The 17179-nt window shown below is 59.6% G+C and overlaps 1 protein-coding gene across 6 annotated transcripts in view; it reads right to left on the reverse strand.

Moving 5' to 3' along the window:
- Window positions 1–1838: 1838 nt before the first annotated feature.
- Window positions 1839–17179, reverse strand: part of TMEM51 (transmembrane protein 51) — a 17203-nt gene continuing 1862 nt past the window's right edge. Inside the window, exons 1-3 of one of the 6 annotated variants that reach the window (XM_054222733.1) lie at window positions 17053–17168; window positions 4882–5342; window positions 1839–3034 (exon numbers count right to left, since the gene is read on the reverse strand). In XM_054222733.1, the coding sequence (XP_054078708.1) occupies window positions 2617–3034; window positions 4882–5222 (759 nt within the window). In that variant the 5' untranslated portion in view covers window positions 5223–5342; window positions 17053–17168 and the 3' untranslated portion in view covers window positions 1839–2616. Of the gene's footprint in view, window positions 3035–4881; window positions 5343–9415; window positions 9578–9728; window positions 9993–16399; window positions 16481–17052; window positions 17169–17179 lie in introns of those variants that run through there. The other 5 variants (XM_054222737.1, XM_054222739.1, XM_054222736.1 and 2 more) reach the window with 5 other exon arrangements.

Below are 17179 nucleotides of genomic sequence, written 5' to 3' on the forward strand. Positions count from 1 at the left end.
TTTGAAAAGCAGCCCAGGCCTGCTGGAAATGAGCCTAAACTTGGCTTTTTTTTTTTTTTTTTTTAAACAGCAAACCCCTCGATCGCTTTTTGGGCCAGTTCTGCTCCCGCGGGTGAGAAATTCCCACGTTCCCACATCATCCGTCTGAAAGATGTAGGCAGCGGAGCACAAATCCACCCACGGAGACAGGAGCGGGCATCCTGCCCCAGAGCGGCTACTGCCCCACCGGCCTGCAAGTCACCAGCCAGTCCAGTCGGATGCACGCCCACCGAATCACAGCGCTTTGCCCCCGAAAATTAATTGCCCGTCTACAAATAGCTTGCAAATAAAGGTTTCCCGCTCTTCCCAGGGCTGCTCCGGTGCTCGGCGGGACCCAAATGCCACCCCCGGGCACAGGGGCTGCTCTGCTGAGCGGAGGCACCCCCAGCACCTGCAAACACAACCGCAAACAAATCCCAGGCAGGAGAAGAGCTGGCAAGTCCCGCACGATTTTATCGTGCTTTGTTTTGAGGCAGAAGCAGCAGGTTTTGCCAAGGAGCGCTCCTGCAGGAACCCGAGAGCAGTACTGCGGGAATACCTCGTCGCTGGCCCCCGCTGGAAACACCCCCCCACCACCAGCGTGTCTCACCTGGGGAAAAACATCTCCATCATCCTCCCCCGGAGGAAAAACCGCTCTCTTACGATATATCACAGTGGCGCCACAATTCCACGTGGGGACAAGCCACGGTCGCAGCTTTGGGAGCTCTCACGCTTCTCAGCATCCCACGCCTCCCTCTGCTCCGCACATAGCGTCACAGGACAGGTATGCAATTAGCCGGAGATGCTCATCAGCCATTCAGGCACTTTTCAGGTAATCGTGGCATTAGTCCCGGGCCATTTCACTGCACTTTACGTCACTTTTTCAGCTCTTTCCCTACAGGAAACATTGGGAAAGATTCTGCTTTCCCCATGTTCATTAAATGGGACTTTCTGGTACAGAAGCTCCATGAAACTTCGACTCCCAACGGCCCAGACAAGATGCTTCACTTTATTAACCCATTATTTACCCAGATTTTCTAAGACAACTGCTACAGTCGTGTTTCTTCACCGGGAAGAGAGGACTGCATGCCTTCCCTCCGCTGCGGGCAGGCCCTTAGGGGCAGGCGCTCCCAAGAGACAACTTCCGAGGAGCTGCATCACCCTTCCGACCCCTCAACAACAAGAGGAACCACGTGGAAACCCCCGCCCCAAATCCCTCAGTCTTCTACTCCTTTTTTTCCTTTCCCATCAATAAGGGAGTTGTTATTTTTCTTCTTTAATGATGTTACTTTGCCCACCGGAGATCACGCCTCGGGGCACAGCACCGTGAAATTCCTGTGATACAACAGACATTACGAGACGCGATAAGAAATAATAGCTAACGAGAGAAACCGTTATATGGATTTGGACCAGCATCTCCTCTTTGTCTTCGTTTTGGTCACTCACGCTCCTCTCGCACCTTCTATCAAGCGTAGTGACAAGTCACCATCTCGCGCTGAGCGGCCCATAACGACATCCGTATCAGCATCCCACCGACACCGCCGCATCCCAGAGGCGGACTGGCCACGTCGACATCTGCTACCAATTGATGGGAGATTCTGCTCCCTACCCACACCATCAAAATTCAGACCACTCGAGGGTGCCCGTGGCTGATTAAGCCGACGACTTTGTCACCGATGGCTCTGCGAGGAGGCATGTGGCTGGGATGCCCGTGGAGCAGCATCCGCCCCAAAACAGCCGCCCGATTTCACACCGCTCTGGCTTCCGCACCTTGGGAAGGGCCAACCGCGCCCGAGCGCACGCACACACACACACAAACACAAGGTACAAAACATTTATTTAGCCCCAGGTCTGCTGGCACAGCATGCTCCGCAGTCGTCTCACCCCGCACGCCTCCTGCCAGGGGTGCCGCCCCGCTCACGACCCCCCGGATCGATCCGCTTGGCCTCAAACGGACCGTCCCTTCGCGTCAGAGCATAAAACACAACAGGGAAAGCAACCGAGGTAAGAAATCCGTCCTCTCCCTGAGGATCACGGGGCTCGTCCCAGCCCCCTGCCTACCAGCAAGCCCAGACCTTGGCAGGAGTCGAGGAGCCGGGACTGGCCCTGGGCCACCACCCCAGCCCCAGCCGGGAGATCGGTAACGCTGCCGCGCTACTCCAGCAACGCCGTTTCCCTTGCTGGGGCAGAAAAGGCACCAAAAAAAAAGAAAAAGGAGCGTTGCCTTTTTCCCCTTGGAAAATCCTTGTCCTGTATCGGTTTGGTGGCTTGAGAACGTCTTGCTGGCGCGAGGGGGAGAGAAGACACGTCCGGTGGTCCTTACGTAAACCACCACAAATCGTACTTTCGGTACTTCCAGCCTTCAGTTACTCCAGAGCAGCAGACCCACTGGCATTCACGTTTCCTTCCCCACGGTCTTTTGCCAAACCCCCATCCCGGGGAAAGCGTGTCCTGTCCCCATGCGGCAGTGCCACGCACCCATCGTGTCCTCCACGGAGCCCCGAACGCTTCCGCACCCACAGACTGAGCCCCTCTTAGCGTCGTCCTTCTTAAAAAAAACAACAAACCAAACCAAACTAAAAAACCACCTCAGCAGCATCACAGATTCCCTCTTTGCTGGCTCTCTGGTGCTTTCTCCTGGATCTCCTCGTACTTGGGCGGCGGGGTCAGTGGCTCTATCGTGATGGGGGCGGTGCTGTTCCCCTCCGAGAGGTTCAGCCTGATGTCCTTCAGGTGCAGCTTCTCTGACTTGATCCTCCGGACCTTCAGCGGCTTCAGGCGCTTGCTCAGACGCGAGCTGTGCCGGCCGGGCTGTCTCTCCGTGCTGGGCTCGGTGCCAGCAGCGCCCGGCGGCTGGGTGCCCTCCTCCAGCCCCGTCAGCGACTCGTAGGAGGGCAGGGAGACGCTCATCCTGTTGCTCCTGTCCGAGTCCCTGGGCTCAGAGTAGCCCGTGTTCATCACCTCCTCGTAGCTGGGGACGTAGTACTGGGAAGACACATCTTCGTCCTCTTCTTGACTAGAGTGGGGGGGAAATTAAGGCTATCAGTAGCGCATCATTTCAGCTTCACTGCGGGTAGGGGATGGAGAGGAGAGAATAGAACAACCCCTCCAAAAAAACCCACCAGTTAACAAAATATTCACCCTTCCACATTACACGCTATTTCCTTTCAGTTTAAGAGACCAGATCACAACCTCACCTGTATTCAGACACATTTTTACTTCCTTGCGACCTTGAGCCTTTGATCGTTGCTCCCTTTGCCCACAAAACCTCTTTACCTGTTGCCCAGCAGTAATCCCTCCCCGCAGCAGAACACTGCCTTCTCCCCCCTTGACAAACCAGTCCCAATACGTTCGTAATGGCCATCGCCACTCTCTGTCTTTGCCATGCGGATGTCTTTTGGGTTGGATATACCCACCGGGCGCTTTAATGTCTAGAGATTCAGCTGCGCAATACATGCCCACCTACGCCACAGGCACCCGCACGTGTATACGGGGCATTTCTTTTGCATTATAGAATGGTTTGGGTTGGAAGGGACCTGAAAGCCCACCCAGTGCCACCCCCTGCCCTGGGCAGGGACACCTCCCACCAGCCCAGGCTGCTCCAAGCCCCGTCCAACCTGGCCTTGAACCCCTCCAGGGATGGGGCAGCCACAGCTGCTCTGGGCAACCTGGGCCAGGGGCTCACCCCCCTCACAGCAAAGAATTTCTTCCTGAGATCCAATCTCAATCTCCCCTCTTCCAGTTTAAAGGCATTCCCCCTCATCCCATGGCTCCCCTCCCTGCTCCAGAGTCCCTCCCCAGCTTTCCTGGAGCCCCTTCAGGGACTGGAAGGGGCTGGAAGGTCTCCCCGGAGCCTTCTCCAGGCTGAACCCCCCCAGCTCTCTCAGCCTGTCCCCACAGCAGAGGGGCTCCAGCCCTCCCAGCATCTCCGGGGCCTCCTCTGGCCCCGCTCCAACAGCTCCGTGTCCTTCTGACGTTGGGGACTCCAGAGCTGGACGCAGGACTCCAGGTGGGGTCTCACCAGAGCGGAGCAGAGGGGCAGAATCCCCCCCCTCACCCTGCTGCCCACGCTTCTTTTGAAGTTACCTTTTAGGAAGCTACGTTTAGATTCTAATAGGGAAAACAGTTCTCCAGGTGGATCTGCACTCCCAGGGTAACTCCTCAGCAGTCTCCCGTGGCAGCTCTCCTCCCAGGCAGCAGCCAGTGTCCCCTCCTGCCACCTCCCACCCTACTGTCCCCACGTCCCCCCGCCTCTCCCCTGCGTGGGCTTATCCCGCGCCGGGACCCTGCCGGTTCCCCACACCGCCGGGACTCCTCCTGCGCCCTGTGTTTGTTCAGGCCGTGCCTTTGCTCCGCTGGCTGGAGCTCCCCGGGCGAACAGCAGAGCCCTGCAGACTTTCACCGGCTCTGAACTCCACTCCCAGCCGCTGCCTTCCTCCGGCGAGACCGCACGCCCGGCATCTCCTCCTCCTCTCCCCCCGCAGCCCCTCGCAAGGCTTGCGGCACCTATGCTGCGTTAGCCATCGACCACCGCCGCCAGTGTTCCCCCTCCCCACGCTGCCTCTGCACCCACCGCGGCAGGTCCCAGCAACGCCGCCTTGGCCGGGGCTCCATCCAGAGCCCGGCTCACACACAAACAAGGCTTCCTTTCACCGACAGCACCATAAATACAGCTGGACTCATTCCTTCCTGAGCTCTAAAGGGACTTTGAACCCTAAATGGTGAGACGTGCTTGCCTTTATTTTAGCACGCGCTGCTATCGGCCTTCCTCTCCTTGCTCCTGACCTCCTGGAGGAAGGATAACAACTCGCAGTTTCGTTCCTGCACTCGATCCCGCTGCATTTTTCCCCCAGAAAGGCTCACCTGTCCTCCTGGTGCGAGGGCTCCACCGACGCCTGGTGCTGGATGCGCGGGATGTCTTCGCTCTGCCTCTTCTTGTCGCGGATGTTGAGGCAGATGGAGAGCAGGAGCAGCAGCACGCCCGCTCCCACCAACACGTACGCCACCGAGAAGGTCTTGCTCTTCAAAATGCCCCCGGTGCCACGGTCGGGCTTGCTGCTGTTGCCGCCGTGGGCAGCGGGTTTGGCGGTGGGGCCGAAGCCGGGGACGAGGTTCCAGACGGCCATGATGATGCCAAGGACCAGCATCCCCAGCCCTATGGCCGTCAGGGCGTAGTGTGAGCCATTGGCCCGGGACTGGGCCATCGCTCCTGCTGCTGGCCGGCCAGCCGGGCTACCCCAACCTTAGCGCAGGGCTGGGCTCGGGGGGGCTGCGGTCCTGCTCGCATGCGTGCGGTCCCCCCCTCCCCGGGCAGGCGGCGAGCTCTGGGAAGAGAGGGAAAGCGATGGTTAGAGCACGGCGGGATGCAAAGGCTACCCGGCTCCCATTTCAGTGGCCACAATAACATCGTTTTAGGCCACCAATGCTGCAAATCTAATTGCAGCGCTCCTGCGGAGAGCACGTCGGGACAGCACGCGGCGGGCGGCAGCAGGAGCCTCGCTGGCCCTTCTCATCTGCTTTCTCGGCTGTAATATCCGCCTAACTTTAGGAAAAAAAGCGGCATTATTAACATTTGCTAAGGACTCGGCTGACCCATCCTTAGGAGCGTGACAACCGACCTCTTCGCAGCACCAAAAAAAAAAAACCCCACGCCACTAAGACAAAGTCCAGTGCTTATAGAAACATTCCCTGCTTTAAGGAGCTGCACTGCCTTAGCCAAAGCGCCGCTGCCAACGCAAACTAACCTGAAACCGCTCAGAAACAGCCCTCTGGCCCGTACAACTCCTCTTTTCCCCCTGTTCCAGATGGAGCAGGGCCGCTGGCGGCGCTGGCTGCCTGCCCTGTAACACCTCCCTGCCTGGAGATGAGAAAGCAAAACTCTCCTTTTCCCAGCCAAACCACCCCTGCGGCTTCCCCCGATTGCCATCAGCAAGGGGGGGTGCCGCAGCGAGCCCTCGTCACAGCCCCCATCTTGCTTCTGGCCACCACTTGCCCATCCCGGAGTCACACACGCTGGTGGCGAGTCCCCCGGCTGCATCCCAGTAACCGCCGCCGGCTCGGGGCCGAGCCAGCATCGCCGGTCCCCACCAGCCAGACCACGGCTGGGATCTCCCCCTCCACTGCCTCGACTGAACACCTCTATTTTCCGAGTCGCCAGGACCAGATGTGCTCGCTTTCCAAAAAAATCCTCCTGCGGAAGCGCGTCTCCTGGCCGCGCACCGCCCTGACCTCGGCTGGTGAAGCATCACAGAGTGGTTCGGGTTGAAGGGACCTTAAAGACCATCTAGTGCCAACCCCCTGCCCTGGGCAGGGACACCTCCCACCAGCCCACGTTGCCCCAAGCCCCGTCCAACCTGGCCTTGAACCCCTCCAGGGATCCAAAACACTCGGATCCTCGCAGCCGATCTCCCCCATCTCCCCCCCGGCAGCTCCTTCGCAACCTCCCAGTCCTATGCGTGTGCCAAAACGAGCGTGCGGCTGCGCAAACGTGCCGGGGTTTTCTCCTTTCCTCCCTGGCTTCCCGATGCTTGTTTGTGCTGGAAGTCGGCCCCCGGACACGCCGCCACTGTGCTCTGTCTTCGAATACACCCTCACCCTGCAGTTCGATGGTCTCCGGCTTCACGTTTGCTTGTTTATCTCGGGCGCAAGCCCAGTCCGCAGGGTCAAGGGCCAGAATAAACCAGCATTCCCAGAAAACACACCAGTTCCAGCTGCCTGCAGGAAAAGACAGGCACGCAAGCCCGGCAAGGAGGAGAGGAAAAAAATCTGCTGAGCAACTTCCCCATGGCAGCCGGTGCCCCGGCATCGCTTCGGGGGTCTCACCGCGGGATGCTACAGCCCTGGCCTAGCGCGGGGGCTGTTGGCGTTCGCCGGGCAAAGCCTGCGCTCCCGAGGTCTGCCCGGGGTTACTGGGCAAACGGGAGGTGCCGAGCCCTGCCCCGCGGAAGCTGCTGGCAGGCAGGGGCAAGCCCGCCGTTCCCCACGGCATGGCTCAGCGCCGAGCCCAGCCCCACCGCCACAGCCGGGCTGCTGCCATCCACCCCTTGGGAAAAGCATCCCTGGACACCCCACACCCCCCCCCGCAACCTGCTCCCAGCTTGAATTCGGTCTGAGCAAGCAGCTGCTGAGGATGCGGCAAACGTGACATCCCCGAATGTCCTCGCTGACGTGCTGAGAGCCATCACAGCCCGCACGTCCTACCTGAGCCCTTCTGGTGCCGGCAGCAGCCTCTGCCCTCCCACACGGTCTTCGCTGCCTGCCTGCCCTCGCCTGTCCCTGCCCGCGGGAGGGGTGACACCGACGTAGAGCTCTGTCTGCATCCCAGGCTTCCCAAAGGGCCCCCTCTGCTCCGCAGAGCGCCGGCGGCGCCAGCCCACAGCACCCTCGCTGCCCTTTGCAGGCTCATCAAACCACGCACCCGGCAAATGGCGCCACACGCCCTCTTCCTTCGAACACCCTCCGCTGCATCACTCCCCGCTCCCAGTCACACCAGCGATGACCGAGCCCGTGGTGAGGGCCACCGAGGCTCTGATTTATCACAGAGTCAGAAAATGGTTCGGGTTGGAAGGGATCTTAAAGATCACCCTATTCCACCCCCCTGCCCTGGGCAGGGACACCTCCCACCAGCCCAGGTTGCTCCAAGCCCCGTCCAACCTGGCCTTGAACCCCTCCAGGGATGGGGCAGCCACAGCTGCTCTGGGCAACCTGGGCCAGGGGCTCACCACCCTCACAGCAAAGAATTTCTTCCCCAGATCTCATCTCAATCTCCCCTCTTTCAGTTTAAAGGCATTCCCCCTCGTCCCATGGCTCCCCTCCCTGCTCCAGAGTCCCTCCCCAGCTTTCCTGGAGCCCCTTTAGGGACTGGAAGGGGCTGGAAGGTCTCCGCGGAGCCTTCTCTTCTCCAGGCTGAACCCCCCCAGCTCTCTCAGCCTGTCCCCACAGCAGAGGGGCTCCAGCCCTCCCAGCATCTCCGGGGCCTCCTCTGCTTCAGCACCCCCGCTTCTCATTTTGGGTCCTGTGGGCGGCTGCTGGGTTTTTTCCTCACCTGTTTATCCAAATGAACTCCCATCCCCGTGCTCTTTGTCAAGGCAGTTGACAAACAGACACCGGCCAGCCGAGATTTCGCTTGCAAACTGCTCTGATGGGTTTGGGGCAGGGAAATTTTGGGCACAGAAAAAAAAAAAAACCACAGGGCTGGTAACATTTACCCGTGGTGTCTGAACCTCCATGCCCATTCCCCATCTCTCCCACTTCCCTTGGGGCACCTCACCCCTGGAAGCTGGAGAGGATTTAAAGCTTCTACATCATCTCAGTGCCCTGCAGCCTGGGCAAATCAGATTAAAGCAGGAGACTTGACATACAAGTCTGTCTCTCCATTGAATTAGCCCTTCTTTTGGCTTTCCAGAGCTCGCTCCTATCTCTGCTGTAGCAATAACCCTGCTCCCTGACGTCAGTGGGCAAGGAAAGGAGCTGCTGCTATCTCTGTCTGGGGTCCAGCATCCCTGGCGCTGCCTGGAGCGGGAGGGGTGGCACAGCCGAGATGGACATGGGTTGGCACGGAGAAAGGGGACTGCAACTGGAGGGTTCAGGGAAACCCAGAAACAATCACCGACTTGCCCCCAAAATCTCGCTGTGGCCGGTTCCGCATCGCTGAGGTGGCATCTGCTGTGGCGGTGCCGAGCAGAGCAGGTGGAGCACACACGTATGGCACTGTCCTCCCCGGTCCAGCAACGCAGAAAGACCTTGCTCTGCGGTTCCACCACTTTAATAATCCTTAAGGGATTTTTCCTCGACTCCACCTGGAGCACTGTGTCCAGCTCTGAGTCCTCAGCACAGGAAGGAAAACACGGAGCTGTTGGGGTGGGGCCAGAGGAGGCCCCGGAGATCCTGGGAGGGCTGGAGCCCCTCTGCTGTGGGGACAGGCTGAGAGAGCTGGGGGGGTTCAGCCTGGAGAAGGGAAGGCTCTGCGGAGACCTTCCAGCCCCTTCCAGTCCCTAAAGGGGCTCCAGGAAAGCTGGGGAGGGACTCTGGAGCAGGGAGGGGAGCCATGGGACGAGGGGGAACAGTTTTAAACTGGAAGAGGGGAGATTGAGATGAGATCTGGGGAAGAAATTCTTTGCTGTGAGGGCAGTGAGCCCCTGGCCCAGGTTGCCCAGAGCAGCTGTGGCTGCCCCATCCCTGGAGGGGTTCAAGGCCAGGTTGGACGGGGCTTGGAGCAACCTGGGCTGGTGGGAGGTGTCCCTGCCCAGGGCAGGGGGTGGCACTGGGTGGGCTTTAAGGTCCCTTCCAACCCAAACCATTCTAGGATTCTGTGATTTCCCCCAATTTGTTTACCAAAACCATTTCCAAGTACTCGCCTCCTGCGCAAAGCCCCAACCACCCAACCCGTAGTACTCACTGTCCTTACACCGTGTCACAGGAGCCTGCTTCCCTTCTCGCCCCCGCAGTGTGCCAGTGCCGTCGTCCTACGGCTCCCATTGGCAACCTCACCCCTTCATCAGGTGGGCAAGTGGTGGCCAAGCGCTCCAGGCCCCCTTGATCCCCCCACCGGCGGCATGAGGTCCTTCCCTGCAGCCAGACCCACCTTCGTCCCCGTCCCATGCACGCCCTGCTCTGGCAATGATTTACCCCAGGATCTCCGAACCATTAAACTCCACCGGCGCCGACGGGGGCACCTGTGCCTCCTCCGCGCTCCACCGGGCTTCCCGCACCTCTCACCAGCTCCCAGGCGATGCTTCCTGACTTCTCTTGGGACACTTCCAGCTGTGATTCAGGCACGGGAGGGCTCGGGATAAGCCCTTCCTCGAGCACGGCACGCCAACACGCCTAGATGCGCCTCAAGGGCTTTTGGCAGGAGAATCCAGGTGGGGCGGCGGCAGAGAGCATCTTCCCCTCCGCCGGAGACACCAGCAGAACCCCCCGACGGCGTCAGCCCCGGACCGTGCTCCACATCCCGGCGTTCCCGGTGAAAGGCCAGCCCCGTGGAGGTGACTCAGGAGGAAGCAGGACACCCATCGCTGCCCACGGCGGCGCCCACGCTCCTCTGCCCTCTGCAACCTTTGGATTTTTCCCCTCCCATGACATCACCTTCCCGCTCGTGCTCCGGCAGCAACACCTTTGTCCCAGGACAGCGAGGGATGAGTCTGCAGTTCAGGGAACGGCTCAAACCCCGTCGCAGTCACGGGACAAGCTCGCTCCCGACTCTGCTCCAGGGCTTCCGAGGAGGAGTCGGAGCACGCAGCCACGGAGCTACATGTCCCTTTGGAGCCTGCCTCCAACAGCCGCTCTGCAACTTCCAGCGCCAATTGTAAACCACACAATTAATTTCCTAGCATGTTTTTTGGGGAAAAATAAAAAATAAAAAAATCCGTACTCCAAACATCCGAAGAGCCTGGAGCCCACTGCCTGTTAACTTATTACATGTGATGAGCGGAGCCCCAGCTCTCCCTCCTCCCAAGCTGCTCCCAGGGCTGGCGGTGGTTCGGCACCCGCCTCTTCCCACCTCTTGCCATGTCCAGTTCTGGGCTCCCCGGTTCCAGAGGGGCAGGGAACTGCTGGAGAGGGGACAGCAAAGGGCTACCAAGATGCTGAGGGGACTGGAACACCTCTCTTGTGAAGAAAGGCTGAGGGATTTGGGGCTCTTCAGTCTGGAAAAAAGACAACTGAGGGGGGACCTTATCAACGCTGATAAATACTTGAAGGGTGGGTGTCAGGAGGATGGGGCCAGGCTCTTCTCAGTGGTGCCTGGGGACAGGACAAGGGGCAACGGGCACAAACTTGACCATGGGAAGTTCCATCTCAACACGAGGAGGAACTTCTTTGCTGTGAGGGTGGCAGAGCCCTGGCACAGGCTGCCCAGAGAGGTGGGGGAGTCTCCGTCTCTGGAGACATTCCAACCCCGCCTGGACGCGTTCCTGTGCCACCTGCTGTGGGTGACCCTGCTCTGGCAGGGGGTGGGACGGGATGATCTCCAGAGGGCCCTTCCAACCCCTGCCGTTCTCTGATTCTGTGCTTCTTCCCGAGTTCCAGCCCTGAGGTCCTCCAGCCCCTCTCAACAGCAACCCTCAACACGCAGGAGATGATCTGCACGTGCTGGGGCACTTCTAGATTGATTTGCACCTTCTGGAGGTGGGGTTGGATGTCCCACGGGGTTTGGTCGGGTGAGATGACGAGGAATGGGGGTAACACTGAGCCAGGCTGGGCTTCATCCCCCTGCCCGGCCCCCAAGGGACAGCCAGCCCCACATTAACTCCTCAGCAGCAGCGCCGGCACGCAAGGCTTCATCTGCATGCCTACACCAGACAGCCTTCTCATTAACTGCCTTCCCTGCTAATTGGTGACTGCGGCACATCCTCACCAGCTCGTTCCTGCAGCTGCACGGAGCCCTCGTTACGCAGGGACTCGACCCACCAGCAGCACAAAACTCCATGCAGAGTCAGAAAACCAACAGGCAATATTTTCCCTCTTTTTTTTTTTTTTTTCCCTGCCCGGGTTATACCTGCCCCGGCAGCGGGGACGTGTCTGGCCAGATACAGCCCAGGGGACGCGGGGAATTCTCCTGCCCCAGCGGGGAAAGCGGTGAGAGAAGTACCCAGAGATATCCCGCTGAGCTGGGAAAAGCGGCATTGCTGCTGATTTAGCCAATTTGTGTTCATTTGGACAAACACCCAGCCCGTTTTAGAGCATCTTCCCAGGGAACGGAGAGACCCGGCGGGACGGCCCCGTGCAGACTGTTGGGGCTTTTCCGCATTTCCCTGCTTACGCTTCCTGCCAAGAGCGCACAGGAATGTGCCCACATTCATCGCTCTTGGCATTCCCTACAGACATTTTAAGTTCTTTCACCATCTTTTTTTTTTTTTCTCCTTAAATTCTATTTTTTTTACCACCTCCCCCTCAATTGCGCTCTCGCAGACGGCACCAGGCGAGCAGCGGCGTTTTCTGGAAGCTCTGCCCAAGGGGATCCCCGCTATCCCGCTCCAGCCCACCCCAGAGGGGGGCCCAGGGCTCCGGTTCCCTGCAAAACGAGGGTGTCATGGGAAAAGAGGAGGCCACCCGCCCCGCTCCCAGGCCTGAGAATGCCGCAATCCGCCCGTCCAGCCACCGCAGCCACGCTGATGGCTGTGGAAAACCAGCGATGGGGCTCACAAAACCCCCTGTTGGCACAACCCAGCGCCCGGCCCCTCTCCATCCACCACCGCATCCTTCATAACTCTGGATACCGGCCATAGAATCACAGAATGGTTCGGGTTGGAAGGGACCTTAAAGATCACCTAGTTCCAACCCCCTGCCATGGGCAGGGACACCTCCCACTAGATCAGGTTGCTCAGAGCCCCGTCCAGCCTGGCCTTAAAAACTTCCAGGTATGGGGCTTCCACCACCTCTCTGGGCAACCTGTTCCAGTGTCCCACCACCCTCATGGTGAAGAACTTCTTCCTAACGTCCAATCTGAATCGTCCCATCTCTAGTTTTAACCCATTCCCTCTAGTCCTACCACTACCCAACATCCTAAAAAGTCCCTCCCCAGCTTTCTTGTAGGCCCCCTTAAGATACTGGTAGGCCACTATAAGGTCTCCTTGCAGCCTTCTTTTCTCCAGACTGAACAACCCCAACTCTCCCAGTCTGTCCTCATAGGAGAGGTGGCTCCAGCCCTCTGATCATCCTCGTGGCCCTTCTCTGGACACCTTCCAGCACCTCCATATCTCTCTTGTAGTAGGAGCTCCAGAATTGGACGCAGTACTCCAGGTGGGGTCTCACGAGAGTGGAGTAGAGGGGGAGAATCACCTCCCTCGACCTGCTGGCCACGCTTCTCCTGATGCAGCCCAGGATATGATTGGCTTTCCGGGCTGCTAGTGGACGGCTGCTAGTGGACGGCATGACACTGACGGCTCATGTGGAGCCTCTCGTCCACCAGCACACCCAAGTCCTTTTCTTCAGGGCTGCTCTCAAGCCAGTCACTGCCCAGCCTATATCAGTGCTTGGGATTGCCCCGACCCAGATGGAGGACCTTGCACTCGGTCCTGTTGAACTTCATGAGGTTGGCACGGGCCCACCTCTCCAGCCTGTCAAGGTCCCTCTGGATGGCATCCAGATCACATTGCCACCGGTTTACAGCTGGCACAGGTCACACAAGCCACAGCAGCCATCTCCCCCAAGCCTTAATCGTCCCCATGCAGCCAACAGCCATCAGCATGAACTTGGCCATGGAGGTACGGAAAACTGCCTTCCAGGCTCTTTCTCGCCCCCATAATGTCATTACGACCATCAGAGCAGCGCTCGCTGCAAACCAGGAATGGACTGGGACAAAGAGGCCTTTTCGATTTATATTTACGGACATTTATTCCTGGGGATAAGGCTGCTGCAGCCACAGAGAGCACGCCGGCAGGAGCTCACAGCAGCGCTGGAGGTCGGCGAGCCCTCGCCGCATCCCAGCCCCGCCGCCTGAGCATCAGCCCGCAGCTTTTCCCATGCCCATGGAACCAACCCATGGAGCTGGTGCCAGCCAAACGCCTCCCCAGCAGGCTCTGCTAAAGCAAAGATGGGCTTTTGGGGGCGTTTGCCTCTCTTCGGGCTGGAAAAGGGAGATGAATTGCCAGCCTTCCCTGTGTGCCAGGCCTGGGAAAATCCCAGCACTTTGCCTTCGTCTCTTTCCTGCTTTCCTTTTGACTCCACTTTGCCCCTTTGTGCTTGATTTGTTGTGTGGTTTTGGTTGTTGCTTTTTTTTTCCCCTAATCTGCTGTTTCCTGCTTGAGATAAAGCCATTCCTCCCAGCAGCCTTCCCATGGCTTTTGGCCCGCGACCTTCCCCTGTCCCCGTGCCAGCCACCGCGCTCCCCTCCACAGCCTTCCCGCACTCGTAGGCGCTATCTGCCCCTCTCATCTCTTCCAAATCCAGCATTCCTGCTGCCTCGAAGCACTTTCCAGCCCTCCTGGAGTGCTTTATGCAGCTCCTGTCCCACCAAAAGCCCCCCCAAAGCCTTATCTCCCCTCCCTGAAAAGCCACTACCCACTGCCATCAGCCTCGCCAGTGCCGCCTTCCTCATCCTCAGCCTGAAATCTCAGCACCGTCCTTCACCTCGCTGCTCCCCGCGCTCTCCAAACGGCCTTTTCCCAGGAGCAAGACCCACAATGAAACCGGCGGAGAGGAGCCGAAGGGGCAGAAAGGGAGCGGCGGGCGATGCAGGGGGAGGGATGGGGCCGGCTGGGCAGCCAGGCACAAAGCAGCAGTGTTTTGCCAGCTGGGCACAGGTATTTCGATAGGGATGGAGGTTGGCCGGGGAATTATGCCGCTGCACGCTACCTGCACAGCTCACACAGGATTTTCAGCCACTTTGGCAGAGCCTCGACAGCAGTTTCTGCCTAAGAAATACACCGGGAACAAGAACCAGGAGCAAGAACCTAAGAAATAGAGCAGGAATGCGTTTGGGAGACAGACAGGTACCTGGGCTGCTGGAGGGATCCCTGCTCCAGGACTCGGGCTGGGAACGCGGGCAGACAGCCCTGCCGGGATCTCCGTGGGAGCGTGGCTGCGGGCAGCACCGTCCGGCACTGCGGCGCCGAGCTACGTCGAGCATCACCGACACTCACCTCTCCTCAGGGCACCGACAGGCCAAACATCTCTCCTTCCCCAGGTGCTTCCCTTCCCCAGGATTTTTCCACCCGTGTAATTACCCACAGATAAAATCAAAGGCTGCTCACATACTTCCGAGTCATTACGGTCCAGCCCCACACCCACGCGTTCCTCATTGCCACCTGGGAGGTTTTCCCTTTCTGGCTGTCACACCAAGACGTCCAGGGCCTCCGACGGCTGCAGGATGCTTGGCTACGTCCTAGAGGGATGCGCTGCTGCTGCATCCCACCCGGCAGTGGCCGAGGTCTGCGCCGGAGGAGCTTCAAGGAGCTTGAAAGCCCACCAGCAGCTGAAGCCCATTAGCTGAAAGCTTCTGGTGCAGCTTCACCCCACCCAGGCTCCATCAGGCAAAGCCAAGGGCAGCCCATCTCACACGGGATGCACTCACAGAAACACCGTTCCTGATTTTAAGTCAATATGGGGAAGACAAACACCGGGATTGTGCCGATACACGCACCCAGAGCCAGCTCAGAGGGGGAAAACCATTCAGACAAAGCTGCCGGCAATAAAATCATTAAAGCCAACTCCCAGCGGTAACGAGTCCCAGTGCTCACACTGCTGTGACCGAGGCCACGCTCAGTGCAGGTGGAGCGGGGCCAGCAGGCTTCCTCCCCTCCCAGCCGCTGGCCCTCGGCTACCGAAGCTCACAGCCCCCCAGAAACACCCACCTGACGGGGGGTTTCCTTCCAAACCAAGGATATGGTGGTTTTTCCCATGCCCGTCGAGACAATACAGGAATTAATCATCGCAGCAGGCAAGAGATAGGAACTTCCTAAAATAATTATTGCCTGTCACGGGCCGTGTCCCAAAAACCCTGGCGCAGGAGGGTGTGCCGACCCGGCACACACCTTGGGCAACTAGCCACACACCCTGCTGCAGCGGCCGACTCGCTTTCTCGGTAGGATTTCTTTCTACAGCAACACTCGTGAGAGACCTTCGCAGATTTGTCGGTGCCCTTTAAAGCTCCAAACCACTCTTTCCTTTGCAGAATTACCACGACAGGAAGAACCGAAACCCTGCCGAGTGGTACTGAGTTCATAAACCGCCTGGCACGGACCTGCCCTGCGCAGCTTTCCGTCTCTTTTGCCTTTGTTTGCTTTCCAAACAGACTCAACGCACGCACCGTCCCCTCGCCCCTTCCCGGGGACTGACGTCTTTGAGCGACGGGCTGGCGACACGCGACGGCCCTGCCACGCTGCCACCGTGGGAACCGGCCGCAAAGACACTGGTGGGTTTTTTAGGGGGGGGCTCGTCTCACGCCCACCCACCACCTCCTTCTCTCGACACTGAGCTGACCCTTCTCAAAACTGACACCCCCCCCCCCCCAAAAAAGTGGGCTGCTCCTTAGGAAAGCCACCCCGACACCCGCAGACGAGGTGCCCCAAGCCCACGGTGTCACCAACAGGTGATGGGGCAGGGACGGACCCTCCCAGGACCCCCCAAACCCCGACCCTCCAACCGTTCCCCACACCCTGCTTTGGGGGTGTTTCCCCCAAAACTTCCCCACGGGTGTTTTCCCCTTCCCGAGCTCCGCTTGGGGGGTCCCCGAGCTCCTCCCTGGGACCCCCCCGGGGTCCCCCCCACGCCGGGCAGGTCCCAGCCCCAGCCAGTGCCGGGGGGGCACGGCAGGGCTCCGCCGAACCGGGTCCCGTCCCGTCCCGTCCCCGGTCCCGTCCCCTGCCCCGGGCACCGCGGACCGACCCCCGTCCCGCCCCGGCGCTGGGGGTCCCGCCGCCCCCGGCCCGGCCCCACGTACCTCCCGCTAGCGGCGGCGGGTCCCTCCCGGCCGCTCCGCCCGGGCCCTGCCCTCCCGGGGCGGCGCTTGCGGGGCCCGGCCCCGCCGTTGCGGGGAGGCGGCCCGGGGCAGCGCTCCCCGCAGCCGGGAGGCGGGGACGGAGGGACCGGGAGACCCAAAACCGGGTCCTCCGGGGTGCGGGGCAGCCTCTCCCCTTGGCAAGCGCTTCCAGCCCCGCATCCCGCCAGCTCTTCCCCAGCCTGGGGCGATCCCGGAGCGCACAGCGCCCCGGAGGAGCCGGAGGGGGGGTTTGCCCTCCTGGAAGCCCTTTACAGCACCGTTATGGGCTGATCCTGGCCGTCACTGACACACGGAACGGGTTCGGCTTGGAAGGGACCTTAAAGATCATCCAGTTCCAACAACTTCTGGTGGGACACCTCCCACCAGCCCCGTCCAACCTGGCCTTGAATCCCTCCAGGGATGGGGCAGCCACAGCTGCTCTGGGCAACCCCTTCCAGCGCCTCACCACCCTCACAGCGAAGAATTTCTTCCTAATATCTAAGAAATTCTTTGAATCGTCGAATACCTTAGGTTGGAAGAAACCTTTAAAGGTGATCTAGTCCACCGCCCCCCGCAATAAGCAGGGACATCTTCACCTAGATGAGGTTGCTCACCTGCTCTCCTCTGTCCCCTCTCCAGTGGTTTCTTTCAGTATTTATTTGAAAGTTCTCAGAAAGCCGAGGGGGAACACACAGGCTGATTTTGCTTCCCCTTCTCCAGACGGTCTGTGCTTCCAGCAAC

This window comes from Rissa tridactyla, chromosome 16, assembly GCF_028500815.1.
Source record: "Rissa tridactyla isolate bRisTri1 chromosome 16, bRisTri1.patW.cur.20221130, whole genome shotgun sequence".
Classification (NCBI taxonomy): Eukaryota; Metazoa; Chordata; class Aves; order Charadriiformes; family Laridae; genus Rissa; species Rissa tridactyla.